The sequence below is a fragment of the Bombus vancouverensis genome, chromosome 8 (genome assembly GCF_051014615.1).
Source record: "Bombus vancouverensis nearcticus chromosome 8, iyBomVanc1_principal, whole genome shotgun sequence".
In the NCBI taxonomy this organism is placed as follows: domain Eukaryota; kingdom Metazoa; phylum Arthropoda; class Insecta; order Hymenoptera; family Apidae; genus Bombus; species Bombus vancouverensis.
This window is the reverse complement of record NC_134918.1, coordinates 14,518,159-14,540,822: the sequence shown is the minus strand read 5'-3', so window position 1 is coordinate 14,540,822 and position 22,664 is coordinate 14,518,159. Positions and strand designations below refer to the sequence as shown.

Below are 22,664 nucleotides of genomic sequence, written 5' to 3'. Positions count from 1 at the left end.
TAATTAAATTAATGACTCGTCAGGTGTGCCACATGCTAAATAGCATCGGTGAAAGTTTATTTCAATGCTTACTCTATCAGTCATGAAAATTTTTATTAAAATACCTCCGTACGTCGATACGAAATTTAAAATGCCGCCCCTCCCCCTACACACGAATCGATCAATATCATTAGTGGAAATATTTGCGAATAAATTTTACAAATAAAAAATTATTCGAAAATTGGAAAATTATTACAATTATAATATACATGTAACGTTGTAATTTGTTGCAAAAGCAACTTCATTCAAATATGCATAAATAATAGAGATGGCTTTGAAATAAAGTTACTTAACTTAAAATCGCAGTGTTAATATCACTAAAATTTCAAAATTAGCGTGAAAATGAAATATACGAATACACGTTCGAGCTGTAACGTACGTCATATTCTCGGCTGGCGACGATCGATATCGTCCCTCTTATGCAAATTCGTTTACCTGAAATGGTCGGGCGACATTGTCGTTACGAATCTCATAACAGAACTATTCGTTCCTCGAGACGAAACGGACGGAAGTTTGCGAGGTGTCCCGATTTCTCGGGCGTGTGATAAAATAACTAAAACAAACATCGGGCAGAGGCAGTACCGGAAAGAGGAGGAGGACGCATGACGAGGCCGGAAAGGACGTCACGTGCGGGACCTTTGGCAGTTACTTTCTCCCTTCGTCGAATTCATTTTTCCTCTCTCGGCCACGCATCCCACCCGCGCGCCGCGCCGGTGCACGAACCTCGGCCCTCGGCGCGAGCAAACAACCTCGGAATTCGTTGCCTGATGAACAGCACTCGTTTGTTTAGTCCCTTCTCTTTTTTCTTCGTTTCTTCGATCGTCAACCGCCCCGTATGCGAGTTCCATAGATTTCTCCGCCTCGAGATTTCCTCGGAATCGCCTGATAGAATTTTTTTTTTCCTTTGTCTTGGAAGCGATAATGATAGAATGTGATAGATGAGTCAAAGGAAGATCGTTTTATTCGTTTCTTGTTACAAAACTTATTTCTAACGTAACACGGTTTTCGGGGCGGTGATGTTTCGTCTTTTACAGTATGTTAATAGTCAGATCGCGAATTTGTACGCGTTTATGGGAAATCTAAAAGCGCGAAAGTGCACGGTGAAGCGAATCCTCGCTTTTTTTAGTTATATTCATAGAAGTATGGATCTGCGTAAATATCCGCAGTTAACAACATATCGGAGAAAGGTAAATAGGTGATCTTCTTATTCATATTAATATAAAAATACCGTCGCTGGGACGGTATTAGGGGACTAGTCGAGGTTCCCCAGTCCGCATAAAAATTTCCACAGGAACGGAGAGAAGGATCGGGAGAAGAAGCTGCCAAGAGCAAAAGGTCGCGTTATTTTCCATCTGAGCTGTTGTCCGCGGGCTCGTCGAATAATCTGCTGAGAGAAAGTCGGCCCGAACGAACTGAAATTTTCCCTTTAAAATGCGGAATGGCCGAATGGAGTTGGCTGGTCGATATAACGGTGTTCAGGGGCGGAATTAGGGGTGGCGGCTGCCTTGCCCCCTCGAGGACCTTCTTCCATTCAGTCTCGTAAATAGCCGCCGTTTCTAAAAGACCTCCTCCTCTCTCCTTCTCTCTTTGTCGTATTTTTTTTCTTTCATCCACTTTCCACGTACGTGATCACCAGCATTTCGTGCACCTTGCGAAAATTTCCTCGGTCCATCGAACCAATTGAAATATCATAAACTCGATCATCGAAAATTTGAGTTCTCCATTGTGTCAAGCTAATCATTGGCTACTTGACTGTTCCTGACAGTTCTTGGGTTCTCTAGCTTTCTTGCATAACGACGACGAACTATCCCCTATTCCGCGTCATTGAGAAGAAAAGTTTACAAGGAAATTAGAGCATTGTCGAGGAATATTGCAATGGAAGCAGAACTAGATTCGATTGTACGTACATCGTGGTTGATTTTGAACGCCGATGTGACAGAGCAAAAAGAGCTGGCACGGAAGAACAGTGTATTGCAGTCGTCTGATAACTCCTGCAGTGGGAGCAACACGTTCGAAACGCTGCCAATAGCCGATAGGATGGTAAGCCGAAAGAGACATTTCGACGATGGCACCTCATTCATCCTTCGTTATTTGATTCAGTCCGATATGATACACGACGATGAAAAAGTCAAAATTTCGATTAGAAATTCTTCGGATCGAATACGTAATACATTGCGCCACAAATAAATAACGCAAAACCACGATACTACAAGAAATGCCGAAGTCCCGTTCCGGTTCCTTGGGGCCAACTTTAAGAAGCAGAAATTGCCCATTTTCCGTCGCCGGTCGAAATCTTCTGGGGTAATATTTACCTTCGAATCATCGGAAGGAAAGGGCGTGCGGGAAAAGCACGACGAAGGAATAAGAAGAATGCGAGCGCGGGGCGGAACAGCGCTTGGTGGAGGGGACGTGGAAAGCGGAGGCAACCCCTTTATTAGATTATCGGACGAGTGTCGCAGCATGGGCACTCTTTGAGTTCTCGCCGAGAGGACCCTCCGGGCTTATTGTCTCGTTTCCACAGCCTCGCCCTCGGTGCCGCGCCGCGACCACGTCCAAATCTATTTATTTACGCACTTTTAAGGCGCCACCCGACGACTGGCGCTCAAAGACACTGCAAATTGGCTTGGAATTGATTTCCAGGGAGTCGAGGTCGCCTTCCTTTGCGTTTCACTCGCCCCGTTTGCAAATGCCAACTTCCATTCGTTGTTAGGGTAAATGCTTGTGAATATTTTCAGGTTTGCATAGCGCAAATTTTAGAGGCGAGTCGCGAATTTTTTTTTTTCTAGAGATTGATTCGAGTCGATTAGTTACAGTATTAGTTAAGTATCGATGAAATATCAAATATATTTTATTAATAATTGTTCGAGAATAGGAAATTGGAATGAAGTGGGAAGAACATTTTTTTGAAATTAAATTTATTTAATTCGGATGATTGGATTAGAAACGGAAGATTTGCTTGCAGATGGTTTATTTTCGAATCTTGTCGATGTACATCTCGTCGAACCGTAAGAGTTATGGTGACGATGCTGGTAATGATGGGACAGCTGCACAGTACGCGGTATTGTTCGTTTCGAATTCACCCTAGCTGAATTTTGAAAAGTCACATTCACGTTGGACGCGGGCACGTGCTGCGCCGAATCTCCAGTTTACAGAGAACGTTCTCTCATTATCAATTCCGCGTTCGATCGTTTTTCATCTCCGTTGTCCATGTTCTTCCGACGTGTCCTCTTTCAAATTATGTGATTTATTAATGTTCACGACTGCATCAAGTATTACTTAAATTATTCCTAATTCAACCGTTTATTTTTTACTTAATTCGAAGTGAATGTTCGAGTTTGAACGTTTGAACTGGAAAAATTGAATTTGAAAAGTTGAGTACTTATATTATATATTTACGTGACATATTATTGCCATGCGTGATCGAATTGCAAAACATTGTCCTTCTTTCATCGTATCAACGATAAACACCGCACTCTGTATATTTCCGCTATAAAACTAAGGGTAAAACGATCCTCGCAAGATACATTACGATCGTCCATTTCGAATTCACCTTCGGTCTTAATCCCTTTGTGCCACGAACGCAACAGTTTCATAAAATCGAAAAGAGACGATCCTCCGATCCTCCTGCTCGGAGAAGAGGCAAAGTCTGGCGGATCGTTGATCCTGGCTTAGGACCACGGCGTTTCACGTAATCGTGAGGGAGGAAAACGTGAATTAGGGGTGGTTTATTTTTCTTCCTTCTACGTGTAGACACGCACAGGGAAAAGTAGTCGGGGGATGACGAGTGAATGACAGGACAATGGGCCCGGTCTGATGCACGCGAACGCTTTATGACGATTCAATATGAGCATGGATGAAGCGGACCGCACGGTTGCACTCTCAATTCAGCTAAATCTCGAATTTCTCTTCTGTTTCTTCCTCTCTCTGCTTTCTTCGGAAGAGTTTCGATAAAAGGGCGATTCATTTACATTCGGAAATGATCGTTTACGATATCTGATTGAGAGCGCCGACTCGTACGTAGCCAGATCGGTTGTACGGAAACTCGATCGGAGATGGCACTTCCGTGGACTCTGGTACTACTCGGTAGACCATAGTTAGTGGATTCGGTTAATTATTAGAAGGAAAGTTTTATATCTTTGGTGGGAATCTAAATACTTGTAAATAATTCAACAGCTTTCTGAAACGATTGGTATCTCTAGTAATATATAATAGAGATACGAAGAGCGCAAGCAAAATTTCATTTTAAAATTTAAAAATTTTTAAATTTTTAAATTTCATTCGATTGCAAAAATAATTCTGCACTTGGTTCTTTATAGAATAAGATTTCATTTGTTTATAGAATAAGATAGATTAGTCACTTATTTTCAGCGAAGCTATTTTTATGAATCTGATCAAGAGATCAACAAAAATAGGCTTGCCATGTGTGCTTTCATATTTTATACGTACTTACGTTCTCTCTTTCTTCAATGTATCCTCTTCTTTCCAATAACGATTTCCGTCGAAAAATAACTCTATGTTAGTCTTTATGCACAGCACCCTTTCCTCTTCAAGAGCAGAAATAGAACTAACAACGAACGATAGAAGAAGGCTGATGTACGAATAGAAATACGTAAGGAAGCGCATCGTCGAGGCCATCATCCGATGAAAAGGGCAAAAAAAAATCAGTTTCCAAGATCGGGACAACTCGATGCCATTCATCTACCTTCCCATGACCCAGAAATCGGGAATTTCTAAGAAGCGGTGGATTTGCGTTCAAAAAACAGGCGGTTTCACCCCGTTGCGACCCTCCTTAGCATTCAACCCCCTCCCCCGGAAAGCTTTTTTCTACCCTGAATCGCTTCTTCTACCTTACTTTTCGTTTTTTTCTCTTTTTTCGTCCTCGTTCTTTTTTTCACTCAAAAGACTACCCTAAGTTTCCGAAAAATTCGGTGAATATGCAGGATATGCATCATCCACGTCCCCCTTTGATTTCATCCCTCCGCTGGGTTCCCGCGAGATGATCTTCCGAAATCAGGAAAAAATTTACCTGCCTACCCCGTCATTTCGCCACGACTAGCTCCTCCCTTCTCTTTCTGTTTCACGCGATTTAAAGCGAGTCGTTAAGGGGGAAAAACCAGCATCGGATTTCACCCCGAACCAACGTTTTTTCACACAGTTTTTACGCGTTTTCGTCGAACCCGGGGGGCACGATAGCGACGCACGGGGATCGTTCACGATTTAAAAGCGGACACTAGCTTCTGCTTTCTAACGAACGTTCTCATGCTTCGGGGACACGGTTACATATAAAGCTTCGATGTGTTGGAATAATAAATCACAATAAAAAAAGATCTTCCGAAAAAGGTTGATTTGATTTGACACGTATAAGTTTCCAGGTTAGGGCCAAGATTGTTCCAGCGATTCGTAAAGAAATCGTAAAAAGATCGTTCTATTCCTCAAATTACAATATTTCTAAGTATAAGTTGTTAAGATCTACAAGTTTCTTATCCCAATAAATGTAAATTATTTAAAATTTACTTCGTTAAACTCATAATGCGTACGAAGTGTCGTTTCTCCGACAGTGTCGTGTTTGAAACTTTGCTTTAAAAAACGACATTTGGTATGCGCCGACGTAATACAAACAAGAATTACACAACCAACATCGAATATAAATTGCTACGGAGCAAGGAAAAGTACCGTAAATAAAGCGGGGATCTCCAAAAGACTGTTGGCAAGTTGAAATAAGAAATATCCGATTTTTGGTCAGGTGGGAACCGCCGACCTCCCCAGAGATGCTTCTTCTCGTGTTCCCATTGTTCCGGCGTGGCGATCGGCGAACAAAACTTTCGACCGGTGAAACCACCCTTCGATTAGTCGGTGTATACCCACGCGTGAAGAATAGAAGGCAAAAAAGGAAGCGACGCGATATTCATCTGGCATCAAGAATCGCGACAAAGAGACGAACTATTCGGGTGGAGGGGAGGGCGAGGCTCGGTTGGAAAATCGATCGATATCAACCGATCGCGGTTTTCAGCGATGCCTCGGTATACGATGGAATTAGTAATACGATTGAAATTCGAGGATTCGTCGATCAGCGCGGTCAGATAAGGCTATTAAACGATCGTATACCGATTAAGGGATTACGAAACCCATCAACGAGTTAGAATTGAACGTTGGAATTATAGATACGTCAAGGAAATTCAGTTAACGAACAAAACTCAACGGCGAAACTAATTGACGTTTGCTTAATTGGTCTGTAATTCCACTCTTTATTCCCTATCTCGAATTAAAATGAAATTAATACTTTCGAATCGTTCCTATCTATTATGTATTTGAACGTTTACAGTTGAAACTTTTAAATTAGAAAACATTTAAATAAAAGAACTCGAATGCAGAAATACAAATTTCAAAGCTTTCATATATGAGTCATACAAGTTCATATAAGGAACAGAACTACGCGCTTATATATAATTCTAACAAAATCAGAGATATAAATTCTTTATTCTTTCAAGTCATATTCTCTTCTGAAACTGTGCTGCAGTCGCTGGAAGATTCGATTCCTACTTACCTCTAGTATAATAACCGTCGTTTCGAAAGCAGAGCAAACAGCAATCGGGCCAGGTTATGAAGGCAGCGCGCGTTTTCCACGTCTACGGCTCGTTCGTCGAGGTTATCGATACGCGAGAAGTTTACCCGCGCTTCGCTGTTTGATTTATTCGACATTACTCACCTCAGATAATCTTATTGACTGTTAAAACATGTAAAACGGAGGTGCGCCCTCGACGCACCGTTATCGTTTTCAAACGCACACGTACAACCAGTTTATCGTATCGTCCATTGTAAGAGCCGATACATAGATTACAAATTACGCCGAACACCTCTTCAGAATTCAACTTCAGGTGCTCGATGGTATTTCGGGAACGGCGTTAAACGAACCGTTTTCTGGGTCGAGTAGGAACCGCTTTATCAAAGATACCGACGAAGGAATGCCTGATAAGACGTTAGATCGTTCCGACAAGTTAGGTGTTTCACGTTGGAACGAGTTAAGTTGTAACCTCGACGTTGTTTCAATCTTTATGAGTTAGGAGCCTTTACGACGAACGTAGATAAGTTTCACGTTGATTATGAAGCAAGGCTAGATGCAAGGGGAAATCTGGCAAGCGTTTATTTATTTTTCGTGACATAACGCGTCGTCACGCCAATTACCTTCGTGCAGGACGACAAAAAGATCGCGTGTCGAAAATTTCTGCTGCTCGATGGTAATTAACGGTGTGAAGCAAATCCTAGCGAGCTCGGTTTCATTGTTGAAGTTTGCTCTATTCGTCGGTCCTCTACTCATCATTATTTTAATGCGATACATTCATTCGTATCTAACGAAGCACGCAAGCAACACCTGTATTCACTCGAATTTAAAATATCGCAATTTGTACAATCGTTACCTCAACAGACCTCGAACGAAATCATCTTCACGCTGATCCGAAGAACAAAAATCTATCGAAACGAAATAGAAACGAAACGACCAGAAGCAATGAGAATTTTCAGGACGATTCAGATTTCCATAAAAACTATACAGAATATAAGCAGAAGTACAAATAGAAGCATAAAGAAAGTAAATCGGAGAGAAAGACTCGATGCAAATTTCCAGCTTAATTCGATTTTCTATAGAACCGGACAAAGTGTAAGTAGCGGTCGATCGATTCGAGAAGAACGAAACGAAAGACGCGTTGCCAGTCGAAGAGAAGGCCGAAACGATGCGAGGCATACTCACGATCGGAGGAACGATTCCGTGGAGCGGCGTCCGCTTGTCGTTCCAGAGGCAGCTTCTTCTTTCTCTCCGTCGCTCCGTGAGAAAAGTCCTCCCTCGATCGTCCGGCATTACCTCCCCCTCTTCCGTCGTTGCAGAAGCGCAACAGAACGATCAAGAGGAGTCGCGTCGGCAGAGAAGCAGCCCGCAATGGCAATACGGGCGACCGGTCCGCGGACCTACTAGTTTTTGTCCCTGTCCTACGGGGTTTCTCGCACACACGCGAACACCAGCGTCTCTACTCACGTTCGTGCGCCCGAGCGCAAATCCCTGGGTGCACCTACGCTCTGGATAGACTCGTTTGTCCGTTCGAACGAGTAACTGGACTAATCGCGACTGTACGTTGAATTTTCCTCTGCTCGTAGACACGCCCTAAACAATCTATCAATCGTGTGAATTTTATGTTAGAGATCTGGTGAAAATTCACATTTATCGTACGCCTAGGAATCGAACCTCTTCAAAGTGGAAAATAACTTCTGGCCCATCTCGCATCTAACGATTATAATTTTTATTTCGCGTGGATTCCAGCGTTTCTATCTCTACGAATCAAAATCGGCTTAAACAGATAGTAATTTCGTACGGATTCATGATTCTAAATGATCACTGGTCGAAGTTTCTTCGTATAGATCGTAATTTCTCTGTATCAGCGACGAATGTAATTTTTCCTACCCAAACTTTCCTCTTACTTTAATTCTCTCTACAGTTTCATGCAAAATCACGCCTCTGAATACTCACTTATCGAAATTTCTCCCACGACAGTGATTTTTTTCCGGATAGATTTCTTCGTGTTTCGACTGTTCGAATATTGCCTGCTCAAACCTTGCTCCGTGTCACTCACGGATCAAAGTTTGTACGAGCAGTAGCACGAACGCGAGATACATTACGCATGCACCAGGAGCCGGTGCACGCACTCGTCCACGCATCCACGCAGAACTGCATCAGCCGATTGCATTCGCGGACAGCGCGGTTGCATTGGCGGCGATGCCAGCCAATCGGGTTATCGGGCGACGAATTCACCCCTCCAGGCCCAGCTGAACCAAGCTTCGAGGCGGGCAGTTTGCTTTAAGGATCTGTTCGTTTCTTTCTGCTTTTTTCTTCTCTTTTATTCCTTGTACCCGCGTCTTATTTCTCCCCTTCTTCTACCGCTTCTTCTTCCTCTTCTTTCTCCAGTTCTTGCCCCTTTTCATTCGTATGTGCTCCATCTGGCCTGCCGGTTATATCGAGTAGCTGCGACTTCTGAACACCGGATCACGTTGAACTCCACACGTCGATTCGTATCGATCGTTTGAGGTTTGAATTATGTGCGTTAAATATCTATGGTTGGATATGGTTTGACAAACCTGTCTTCGAACAAAGGAATAAAGTTTAACCCGGACAGGGTCTTTGAACTTTTACGTTCTAATCTCACCGTTTCAACAAGCTGAAGGATTACTAACGTTGTAAAATAGATTTGAGCGTAACGTTGGAACAAGTTATATTAATAGGAGTTCTTTCATATACTCCTTGAACTTAAGAAATTGTTTAATAACTGTGTCAAAGAGGATTAATCAAGTATTAAACTACTACCACAAATACTATCAACGAATCGCTCTACTCGATGACACGCTGACCGGCAGAAATCGAAGTGGAGAAGCGACATATTATTCAACGTATTCCCGGAACATTATTCTTGTCTCATTGTCTTCGTGATTTATTCCAATGATTGTAAATCTTCCGTATCCCTTTCATCGTGTCGTTCAACGATATGGGAATCGCCATTGTCCATGACGTTCTCGTTCAACTACACGACTATAACAAGGTTATTAACTCCTTTGCAATTTGAATGTGAATACCATTTCGAGTTTCCCTAGTTCTCGTGTTCGTTGGTTTCCAACGAGGAAGACAGAGCCGTATGAAAAGCGAAACGCTATGCGAAAATAGCAACGAATAATAACGTTTTAATTAACCCATGGCGTGAAGGTACCCGATGAAATAAGATGCGATAGCAACGTTTACGTGCAGAAAGTAAAAGGCTAGAAAAGCATCGGGTGGCTGAATAGGAAATGATTTTCTGCCACGTTTCAGTCCCTTTCTCGTTTCTTATTCACGGATCCGTGGACGAGCCAAGCAGCGGCGTAATGCTTGTCTAACCTGGTCCCTCGTTCGTTGATGGTTTAATTCATCCTTTAAGGAGCGTCGCTGTTATGCACAGCTGCATCGCGCAGGGGACCGGTGATTAATCTAAATAAAGACATATAATCATTGCGAGCAGCGCCCGTCAAAGTTTGCGTATAATTGCACGCCCGACCATTCCCGTGACGAGCCACGCGAGATATTACGTATTATTTTTTCACCGATATCTTGGCGATCGAAGGGTGATCAGTGTGCCGTGGAAAATTGCTCTTACGATTCCAGGGAATTTTAATTTCTGTAAATTCTATTAATAATCGCAATCTTTCGCGCGATTTTAATTCCTGCATTCTGTTTAAAGTTGTTGTAGTACGTGATTGGTTTATCGATTTGGATATATCGTTCGAGACTTTTTTTTATAATATACGTAGATATGTAGATACGTGAAATACGTGGAGATAGTAACGCAGAAACTCGCACGAATTTCTACTGTGATTAGATTGCCAATACGTATGTAAATTCGTACGTTCGCGAGTTTCACTCTAATGAATAATTTACTCTGAATATTGTACACATTTTTGCATATCGCGTAACGGTGAATTTTCTTTCGGAAGTTCGATGATTGCAACAATCAATGCTAGCAATATTTACGCTTATCAATATAAAATTAGCATTTAATAATCAACATCCTATGTAGGCTTTCGTCTATGCTAAATATCTATGACGCATCCACAAACACTTAACCTGAATCAAATGATTTGGTCCAGAACCAAAGGAATTCATATCCGACAGCACCCACGCGATCATCGACACCGTGAGAACGATCGAACACGTAGCTGGACGAGGTTGATGAATAGGTCTGCTCGCGAGACGAATAAGAGCGCGGGATAAACGTCGACGGAAAAATAACGAAGTGCGAGGTGTGCGCGCGACCACCGCGGTAGATTAATTATGTAGTAAGTGAAAAAGAGAAACTGGGAGGTACGAGATGATCGCCGGCGATTGGCCGAGGAAGCCAGCAGAAATTTAATAAGCCGTTCGCCGCCCGCCTTATCGTCAGTTCCCACGTGCATCCGCGCCGTGGAACTCGCATAAATGCATCGCGAATTCGATCATCGTCGCCGCAGTCTGCTCGCGTTCGCGGAACGGTGCCGATATAAAACGCGCGTATGAGTTCCTGAGTTTCGCGGTGAATGTAAATCGACCGGCCCGCCACGCGGGAATTATCATAATTGAACGGTAGTATATCGTCTCTCTTCCTTTTACTTGCAACACTATTTCCTACGCCATCGTGTGGGAGCATCCTCTGGCTCGTGAATGCCAATTAATTAGCGGATCGCTAAACGGCCGCGATTTTCTAGAAACTCGATTATGCGTCCTCTTGCCGTGAAACGAGGCAAGCACGGAGACGATGGAATGCGCGATGGTAGAACGATTTTTTTGCGGTTTTGCGGTTGCATGATGTTGATATTCTTGATAGAGTAGCGATACGTAGCGAGGAGAATTTTGTCGAGGAGCGTGTGTTTCTTGGTTATCCACGCTAGTCGTAGCATCTGCGAATATTATCGTGAATAGAAATCGAAAGTTTCTGAGGCCAATGCACAACATTTGGTGTACGTGGACATAGAAAGAGCAGTTTTGGTATACTTTCAGTATGTCAATTCAAAACTGCATTGTAATGGGGCTTTTTCCTATTATAACCGTAGTTTGGATGTCTATATATTTGTAGAAAATTTAAAATTGCAAAAATACACAAAAGTAAACGAGATATATAAAGTATAGCATTCGTTACGATACTTAGATTATCTTACCTTTTTTTTCGCCAAACCAAACAGAAGTCAATTTCGGAAATTCACGAATCTGTCCATAAGGGAGGATCGAATAAAAAATAGAAAATCGCGTAGCGGCAGACAGAGCGGCAGGGCCACCCCATTGCGACCCTTTTCGACTGAAAGTCGTGCATCGTTAGCGTAGCCTCGTAACAGGGGGAAGGAGCTGGAAAAAAAAAAGTTTAAAATGTTTGAGGAAGGGGTGTCTTCCCTTCTATCCCCTCCCTAGATCGCGAGGTGCCGGCAGTGATTGTATTCCTGCAGAATCCTTCGAAACGCGTGCTAGGTCCGTGCCACGCACCTTTTCGTACGCGTTCGCCTATTTGTGCGACGCCTCACGTACACCAAATCTATATAGTTGTGTGCGTTGGTACGTAGGAAGAAGCGTTTAGACCCGGAATAGACGCAGATGCTTCGACAGGGAACGAACAGACGGACCCAGCCGGCTTTTTGGGACGAGGAAGGGCGGATGGTTCATACGTCGTGGACGTGTGTCTGCCATTGTGATTTTAAAATCGGCTCCCTTTTCTCTCTCTCTCTCTCTCTCTCTCCCTCTCCCCTCTTCCTCTTTCTCGTCACCATCCCTTCCCTCGTTTTACACCCCTTTGATGTTGCGACGCTGGTATTACCAGCGTGGATTTTGGTCTCGAGTGTATCCTGGTTCGGTGGAGTATCTTTGATCTTAATGGAAAATGTTTGCTCCTGTTTGAACCCTGTCCTTCACAGTTTCCTTCATCACGATCGTTTACTCTCTTCCAGTGTGATCACAAGAAATTAATCTTGAAATTCCTATTTCCTGCGTGATATTAAATTAGTATATCTTCTTCACTGATTATCTTCTTCTCTGTCTATAAACACAAAAGGGGCGTATGCTAGTTCTCTGAAATCGTACTTCTCCACTTTGGTATTGGTAACATTCGAACCTCGATAGGGATGCTCGACACGGTACGTCGACCACCAGCCGCAGGCATAAACATTCAGCTGTACTCACAAGAGAATCGAACGTATCCCCTGCATCGTCCGCTGGAGAGCTAGACACAGCGGGTAACGTTGTCGTCCTAACCTCAACACTCGATTCTGCAATGTATCTACGGTTAGCAGAGAGTTTGAAATCGTTACTTTTACCACGTTGAGTGTTCTAGTTGATATACCGAAGGGGAGAAATCGAGAAGGGGTTGCGCGAGGTACCTCCCCTTTCGTTTTAAAGCGGAGGCAAAATGGCGTCGAGGAGCCGCAGGTTTCATGCAGATTGGCTAGGTGTCGATCGAAAGGAGTTATGTCGAAGGGTGGTATCTCGACAGTCCGTCCGCGGAGGGCGGTTTCGCGCTTGCGCTCACAACCCTTGCTTCTCTGTTTGATCCCCTCTGGCCTACCCCCACCGATCGGCCCGTCTCTTTATTATTCACGTTTTTTATTGGTCGACGCTCAGGTAGCCTGTATTTACATAATGGCGATCCTCGTACGAACACACCGATTACGCTGTTGAATTATTGAAATATTCGAATAATTCCTATTCGTTTCGCGCGATTCCATTCCATTCCACGAATAGGAAGGAATTCGAGCGGCTCGTTAGACAATATCAGCCTTGCAAATTCTTCTACGCCGAGGAGACTCGATCGTTCGACGAGTTGCACCATGGAATCGCGGAGGAGACCGCGGCGAACGTAGAAGGCAGGTTATGGACAAAGAAGGAAAGTGCGTTTCGAGGCTCAAAGCGTTTTCGTGGACGCACGGAAAAGTGTACATAAGGGGTGGACGAGCGTTAAGGTAGCTAGAAGTGGCGAGAGGGGGTTGGCTTTATCGATCGCCGGTCTGACAAGGGCAACCAGCAAGAAATAGGGAAACCGTTCTCTGGCGATGAATGCCGATCCTTTGTCTTTCTCCTGCGGCCGAAATGAGCTCCCTTTTTCGCATTCTTCGGCGGAGAAGGGGACACGGCATCTTTGCACGATATGGAGATGACGTGGAAGAATTAATTCGAGCTAATACGATTTCCGTATCATAGTTTTATTTGGAATAGTCGACAGGCATGTATTACGAAGAGAATTTCGTTCGATATGGAGATTGACGCCGTATGTCGGAACGATCGTAGCTTCGATCGTAATCGAAATATTATCGGTCGCTATTTTGAAATATAAGTATCGTCGCGATGTCGATAGTAAAATATCGAGCATATTTTCGCTCGCTCGTGCGTCCTTTTTTATTCTTTACGTTTTCTAATAAACCTGTAAAAGCGGCGCGCGCGTATTAGTATCATTATCTGACGTAAGTTGTAACGCTTGATAATCGGATACTTTTTCTAGATAAAGCCACGTTATTAGTTCCAGAGTAAACAGCATAAATTTTCCACTATAATGCGTTATCCTAATGAATCTCTCGAAGTAATTTAATTACCTCGATGCAATTAGCTTACATCGTTATCGATAAAAAGGGAAAAGTTAAATCCCCTCGTCGCCTCGGTTACCATCGCTATTACGATCTTCCTCGTTCTATCCAATCCGTTCCTCCTCCAGAGCACCGTCTCATCGACGATCCATCTTCTTCCTACTGCTTCGTTCGGTAATTTCGTTTGAATAAAGAAACAATTAACGCGATAAACGCGTGTACGATATCTCGAGATATTTTGACTGCCTTGCGAAATCCGATACTCTAGAGATAATGATAACAGTTCAACGCAACGTTGCTTCTTCAGCCTTGTTTCTTATTTTCTAGTTAAAATTTTCATACCACGTACGGCGAACGGCGCGACGATTTCGATCGCGATTGCGCGTCTCGAACGTGCGTACGTGACGCGATCGACCGACGCGTTTATCTTTGATCGTTCGGAATGCTGCGTGTCTCCATTATTGAAATTACGAAAGAACGAACAATCGACGATTCGAGATATCGTTTGCGTTTTGGGGACGACAACAGCCTTGTTGGTTCTTAGCCGAGACCCTACGAAGAAAAAGCATCGACCGATTAAAGGTCGTTCACACGTGCATCGAGAAAGGATTCCAAGACGCGTGCGTCGCGAAGTTTCCACGTAGATACTCGTTCGTTATCTTCCCTGATGCTTCTACAGCACCTTAGTGACCCCTTTATCGGGGTTTTAGTCCGGCACGTGGCCGATGCTGCTTATCGACGGAGACGACGACAGGTGGAGAAATTTGATTATCGCGCGATATACGAAGCAATCTTTTCACACGTCCAATTTGCCTGTAATCATGACATGGACGATGAACAAGAAACACAGCTGTATTTACAGAGTCACGTCGCTGGTCGGCTAGACCACCAATCATACACGTGATTTTTATTGTTTTGTATTACAATTTGGTATTAAGAAAAGTTGGAACTTTGTACTCTATCTAAGAAATTGCAAACACCGACGGAATTAATCGATGAATATCTCGATTTAATTAATTCCATAGAATCGTATTTACTATATCTCCATCGAGTTAAGATAATATGCAAAAGTTTCAGTCTTTTATCTACAGTACCGTGTCATAAATAGTACATTGTATTTCGGTACACTTCGACAGCCAGATAATTGTCACTAGACTCGAACGCAGATCGATCGACCGATTATCGATCATCGCTCGAAAATTGTTTACCGTCGAATTTGACCAATTACAAGACAAATCGTTTAGTTTGATTAAAGTATCTGCCCGACCCAAAATAAGCCTAGTTTATTCCCATACGAAGCATGCACAAAGGAATCCAGTCATCGTGATCCACGCGGCGCGGTGCGATTTTAATTCAGGTTCCACGCGAGCGCGAATCGACCGCAACGTGGAGCAATTTATTTATTGGAGAAAGTGCCCGAGGGCTGAGTCCTCCGTCGCAGCTCCTGTCCTAAGCAGGATTCAATTTGGTCACTGCCCACGATTCCACCTTCAAAGAGGAATCACCGTCGTCTATATAGGCGGGCCACCCTCTTCGTCGACGTGCACAGGCTCGGCCAGCGGCCTCCGCTATTAATCTTATATCGAACGCTTTATCCGCGTCCGCTGCCACCCCCTCTGGCCCCTTCCGGACTTCCCTTTTCTCCTGCATCCCCGTTGGCCGACCTCTTCAACCCTTGGACGAGCAGGAATTTTCAATTCTTTCGAGTACCGCGGCAAACCAGATTGCCCGAGGGCCTCGCCCCGCGACGTTTCGTTCGATCGACGAAATTTCACGTCCACCTGCACGATTCCGAGATGCGTTCAGTGAAATTGCGCGCTACGTGACGCCGCTAATGTCGCACAGGACCCTGCGAACCGGAAGTCCGGATCCCCGCTACGCGAGGAATTCAACGAAGAACGAATGGAATCGAGATTGGTTTAACAGAAAGGGTACAGATGATTTTTAAAGGAATTTCAGTCTCGTCTGTAGGTTTTACGTATGGCATCGATGATTGTGTTGAGGCATTCCGGAGATAATTTGGGGGGAGGGGGCGGTCGTACTGGATTGCTCTGCACGCAAGGATTGTTCCCCGTGGATTGGATTAGTCTTTGTAATATGGAATAGTAGAAAAAAATAGTGAGTTATTTAGTATAATCTCGACACGTCGTAATAAAATGGTATCGTTGGACCGAACACCGAATTACCCATAATCGTATCGGTTTTTAACGAATTTATGAAAAATTTGCATATATAATTACGAAAGTATACAAATTACTCAAAGCAGATGCACATTTTCGCTTAGATTACATTTCTTTATCTTCGGCCGTAAAAATATGATTTTGTATAAATGATTCTGTAAAACCTCGCATCTATTTTCCAATCTTACGTATACATTTTCTTACATCTTCAAAAGTTAGTGAACATACGAGAATATCAGCGCATAGTTCCTTCAATTTTGGAATCAAAATGTGTTGCTACCAGCTTCATAAATTTTCTAATTACATTCTTCTTTTCTTATCACCCTTTTACCCATTGTCCACGCAAGATGGCGAGGACAGGAAGAACGTGGATCCAGTTGGCGATTAATCGTACACGGAAATGGAAGGAGGTGGAAACGAGTAGCGGTCGCTTCTGGCAGGACATTGGCCAGGACGAATAAGTAATGTAGAGGTCCATTATGCTGAAACGGTGAAGGGTCTTCGAGCAGGGTCAGCCAATCCCCCGGAGGGCCGTTAAAGTGAAATACTTCTGAATGCAAGGTGGCTGACCGTCTCTCACCCCTCCTCGTCTATTCCTCCTCTTCTTCGATCTCTCGTTTCTTCCTGTTCCTGTTGGACCCTCGACATTCGTACGAGTCCATAGGTAAATCGTTGTTATCTGGACAGTGATAAACCCGTGAATGGAGTTCGCGCCTGCTGGACGAATGAACGAGGGGAATTTAGAGGGTGAAACCACCCTGCAGGCTACGGGATATCACCGATCGCCAAATAGATGGCTCTGTTTATGCGCACTGCTCATGGCTCGCTGAGATTTTCAGAGTCTATTTTGAGGATATATAAAGTAGAGTTTAGTGTTTCGGATAGTTCTTTATTGTGATAAATGAACATGACGTTCGTTAATTGATGCGAATAAAATTCTTCATACGAGAAACGCTTTCACTCTGCCGAGTAATAGCTCGTGTTTGATCTTTGTTTATACGTTCACTTTCCGCGCAAATAATAAAATTCGACGATAATTGAGGCTTTTTAAAATTAATATAACGTGTTTTAGTCGATAATAAATGTAATACTAATTCTATATACTTCTAAAAGCTGCTTGCGCGTTTACGTACAGTAATTAACAATAGGTAAGATTTTCTAGAAAATGAAGAAAGACGGTGAAGTCGATCCATGAGGTACCGAGGCGCGATTCTCGCGAATAGAAACGTAATTGAATTTTCCAGGGCGCGCACGCGAAAGTTTGTTTCGCCGCCCTCGAGGGGTGGTTCCGTTCGTCTCCGTATGCTGGAGGGGAGCATGCAAACACCACGAGATTAAAGGAACCGTCGTTGCATGCCATAGTTCGAATCGTAGCCTCGAGACATGCCACTAGCCAACAAACCCTCCTATAAATAATACACACTCGATACACTAATATCTAAACGTGTAAATATGTATACGTATACGTGTGAAAGTTTCACATCCATCGGAATTACAATCGAAATTAATCGTTATTAAAGTACCGACGATATATTAATGAAAATCTATGCTAATGTTTCACGAGCGATCAGACTTTTTCGATTCACGGAGGAACGTGATAATTATCGGAGCCGATCAATTATTGTGCAACTCACGACGCGCCCCGTAATTAAAATAATATATTATTTAGAAAGGAATGCCTACGCGTAATATTCGATACTTTCATCCGTTCGCCGAGGAGTTCCAGAGAAAAAAGGAGCGTCCAATTACCGATATTATTACTAATACCATTAATTATAAAATGAATATAGCTCGAGGTTACACCGATCGATCCTAAATAATTATCTTCGTATTGCTTGTTGCCTGTTCACTATTTTCCTGGCACCATTCTACGTGCAAACGTATTCACCATGCTAATTCACGTAAATCGATACACGATGAAAATCCACGAGAAATCGTTACGGATCGTCGAACAGTGGAAAAGTTCGATTCATCCCAATCCTTTCTCGCGTGGAAGTTGGCATAAGAATTGAGGAAGAATGGAGCGTCCACTGGTCGGCGCGAGGTCAGCGGCCATTCTCTGATGATATTGATTAGCCGACGCCCTTAGTTAGCGCCAGCTACACTTTCTTTCCTCTCCTCCGTGTCTCCCACAGTACTTTCCGCGAATGCTCGCCGTCCCGACCACCCTCCGTCGTTCGAATCGCCACGATGGACCTCGGTTTCTACTCTCTTCTCTTCCTTTCTTCTCTATCTCTTTTTCTCATTTACCAATACACGGGAAGTTCGCTTTCTCGCCCTCGTTAGCGAGTAGGGGCGCGAGATACCGATGCGATGGAGAGAGACGGATCGAGGCTAAATCATTCATCAAGCAAATAAGGGGCTGACTCACGTCTCACGCATGCGGGATTATATTTGCGTGCAGCTTTCGTCACGTATGTTATAGCTAGGAAATCCTAACTATCTCGATAATATTTGGATTCTTAGATTCTTTTCAGGGGATAGAAAATGAATTCTCGATTTTATCCTACGTTTCGGAGTACAAATATCTGTAGCTGAATATCTTTGTTTTATGTATTTTGATTTATTTATCATTTGAATAGACATTGTTCCATGAATATAGTTGAATATGACAGAGTATAACCTACGAGTGAGAGTGCATTCATAAACGAAAAGAACTTCGCCGATGTCAAAAAGTAATGCAATCGACTCGTGAAAGTTTCGTGCAAACAAACATGAAGTGTTAATGAAAAAGCGTGTAACGGATGCATAGTAGAAAATTTGGAATTTCAGAGAATACGATATATCTCGTAGCGAGAACTGTCCATGTTGAAAGCGTTATATGTCCGGGGTGTAATTAGACACTGCAGACTGGAACAACATCCAGAGCCCGGGATTGTTCCCAGAAATTAAGGGAAACGAGGGAAAGCCGGGAAAACTGGCAGGAATAGGGGATTCGGAGGGTTGCTAATTACGTGGACTCTTGAAGGGGGAGAAGCCATTTTCTGCGCAGACACAAAGGCCCCAGCGTTATATTAATACAGCGAGAGGGGAAATTTCTTTTGCAATTTGATCCCGATGCTCGATAGTATTACTTGTCTGTAAGAATAATTTCCGAGCGGTTGTTGCCTTGAATTAACAAACACGTAAATCGTTATTCGACTCATTATATGTACCAGTGTGTATATTAATATAGCCAGACGTAACGATCGCATTTAGCAATATCGAAGGGACAAACAATTTCGTTAGGGACTGAATAAAGTTTGAGATATTTAAGACAGCAAATTAATGCTAATTTTTGTGTGTCTTTCGCAGGTAAAGTTTGGATAGGCGATAACGAGGTCGCGTGGCGGACCGAACAGTCTTTCAAGAGGACCTCACCCTTAAATCCTTGTACCACCACGACTACTACGACAACGACAGGTGGCGGAGCACCGGCACACCCCCACCTGTCACCACCTATTGCCGCCCCCGTAACCACTCCCGATCACAGAAGTCCCAGCAGTCTGCACGTGAAACTCGGTATTTCTCCTGGTAAGTGAAAATTCTAAGTTTCTGCAAAAATTTGTCGGCTCCCCACGCCTCGGTACTAATGTGGGTTAACTATATTTCTTTTATCAATAGTTTTATCTTCTCGTAAAAATATCATAGAACCACCCGGGAATTTCATTCTTTAAAGAGTTGTACGTTGAAATTTCCGCGGAAATTTTAAGATTTAAAAAGTAAAACAAAACAGCGAATGATATATTAAAGTAATTATTATTATTATTTAAAACAAGGATGTCTCTGACGAAAGAAAAACATTTACGCGTCTACGTAAATATCGTGACTATATCCAGATACAAATTTTACTATGAATAGATACCAACAGAAGGCAGTTAAGTGCTAGGTAAAACGATCGGACAAATCCACATAACTTATGCTTGCAAATACGCGATAAGATCGATCCCGACGCGATCCACAGAAGAAAGAATCACTCCGATGGAGAACGGTGGCAGCACTCCGAAAAACCGGAGGGTCAGCGGCTTAAAACGGTCTTAAAGCGGGGCTCTTTAAATAATGCAATAAGCTTGATGTCATTTGCCGGACAATGGGAGTGGGGATGTTCCTTTTAGGGAAAGGTCCATCGAAATTGTCCCTCGCAGGTGCTCGCTTCCTACCCTCACAGGCAGCTCAGCCAATCACGATGCCTCGATTGGCAATGCTCGTCCCGTTTCCGCTTGTGCCAATAATTGTCGACAATAACCATTATTATTATCTTTATGTAGCGTTACTATGTTTTTTCAGCAAGCTTGACGAAATTTATTAAAGTATATTTTATCTTCTTACATCGTAAACTTTTCGAAAGTACACAATTTGTCCGAGCAAGTAAGTACAAAGTAGGTATTTACGTGTACATCAACATTTCTCAAAGATAATCAAATTCATAAGTATTTAATCTTAATAAGTCATTAGGTTCCTTTAGTACCCCATACCGAGACTATATTTGTCTAATTTTATACACTTCTGAAATTACACAGGGAAACATATGGCATGGTAAAAAAAATGGCACGGTAAAACAGTTTAACTATCTTCTCATTTATGCCAAGAAAAAATTCTCTCTCGAATAATTCCACTTTGTGCTGAGTATTATTATGTTCTAACCATCTTCGAGGGATAAAACCGAGGAACTTTCATTCTCATCGTCGTATCGAAATACTGTGCTTTAGTCATAAAATGATATCAGACTCGGAAAGTTAGCCACGTTTCCCCCTATGATATTCATATATTCTCGTCTCTAATTAGAAACCGCGATGGAAAAAGATAGGTAGAGCGGAATAATCGTAGATTATTGCCGGAGGCGTTGCGTTGGAAGTGCGGCATCGCATCACGCCGCTATCGATCCGTACCGGAAGACGGTCCAACAAAGTGGAGGAACTGGAGGAAGGCGAATTCGCTCCGTTGCGTTCGAACGGTGGCTTCTTTCGTTTGCTTAAATAAACATTGCTCGAACAATAGCGTGGGGGCCCCGATCGGGGGCCTCTTTCGCTGTGGGTAGTTGCCGCGAACGGGAAGCCAATGGAGGGAGCCAGGGCTGAATCCTCTTCCTCTTTTTCCGTGGAAAAGAGAGGAAGCGGCATGTTTAATGCATCGTTCAACATTTCCATGTCAAACATCGCTTTGACTCGCGGAATTTAAAACCGTCTGGCCGGCGCGCACACCAACGTCCAGCCAGGCGATACGTGTGTGCGAGCTGATGGGAAAAACCGGCCATCTTTATTTACCGTCGAGCCGCCGCTGGACAAGGTGCGCCGAGGCTCGATAAGGGCACCGATCGATAAGGGTCGAAAGTTGAAAGCCGCGTGGTTGTAACGCGAGACGACCTAGCGTCTTCGTTCGTCGTTTGTTAGCTCGTCGGGATGTTTTCGAGGCTGTGTGTATACAGAACGACGTCTCGCGTTTTTTATATTTACGAACATTTATATTATTCGATATTTTTCACGTTTTTACTAAAATTTAGACACGTAAACGGATATTAATGGCAAGCATTTCGTCGAGCGTCTTGAATTTTTGCATTCAAGTTGAGAAAAGTGGTGACAGAGGATACCAAGTTGTAAAGATAAAATGTACCTCGTTATCCTGTTGTTTAGAACGACTCGTTGCTTTCGAACGATGGTAATTTTTTAGCGTAAACCCGAAGATCCAAAGAATTGTATCTTTGCATCGGTATATTTTATCAAATTTCTGTAGACATTTAAGAAGGACGAAAGGCAATATAGGAGTGGTATTTCGATCGTAGTCTCGGCTTTAAGAGCGGATACAGGCCAAAGAGCGCGGTCCTTTCGAGTCTATTTGCCTCGCAAAGCTATCCCGCCTAGCTGCCAAGTGTGTTTATTCGGTATATCAATAAGGACGAAGTGGACGAAAGCGAGGACGAGGTTCCCCAAGGGTTTCGTCCTCTTTCGCTGCTCGTCTCTCTGTCGGACAGCTTGATAACATTATGCTTCTTGCGCCGACATATGCACTGGCCGGTTTTTGAAGAATGAGGGATAGAACCCTAAAACGTTGTACCGCACCCACCGTGGACACATGTCGAAACGATGATCCTTTCGCCTAGGAAATCGGTATGAACCCTAAAATGGATCTATGAAAATCTATAAATCATTGGAATAATTAAAGAAATGTGTCGGGGTTCCATAACTCTATCATAAACTGGGGAAAAGATAAACGAATTTTTTCTTGTTGAGGTTCCTTGCAAAGGAAGGTTGACGCTTTTTATAGATATCCATATGAAATGTCGAAGATTATGCCATAGTTACGGACTTACGGTTAGCCGATATATAAATTTTTATAAGAGCAAACGCATCGTTCTTCCGATATATC

The 22,664-nt window shown here is 43.2% G+C and overlaps 1 protein-coding gene across 3 annotated transcripts in view; it reads left to right on the top strand.

The window, feature by feature from the left end:
• The window catches only part of LOC117153925 (uncharacterized), a 125,352-nt gene that overhangs the window by 46,218 nt on the left and 56,470 nt on the right, over nucleotides 1-22,664 (top strand). For all 3 annotated transcript variants that reach the window (XM_033328453.2, XM_033328446.2, XM_033328462.2), the window contains one exon: nucleotides 19,617-19,835. In XM_033328453.2, the coding sequence (XP_033184344.1) occupies nucleotides 19,617-19,835 (219 nt within the window). The remainder of the gene's footprint in view (nucleotides 1-19,616; nucleotides 19,836-22,664) is intronic.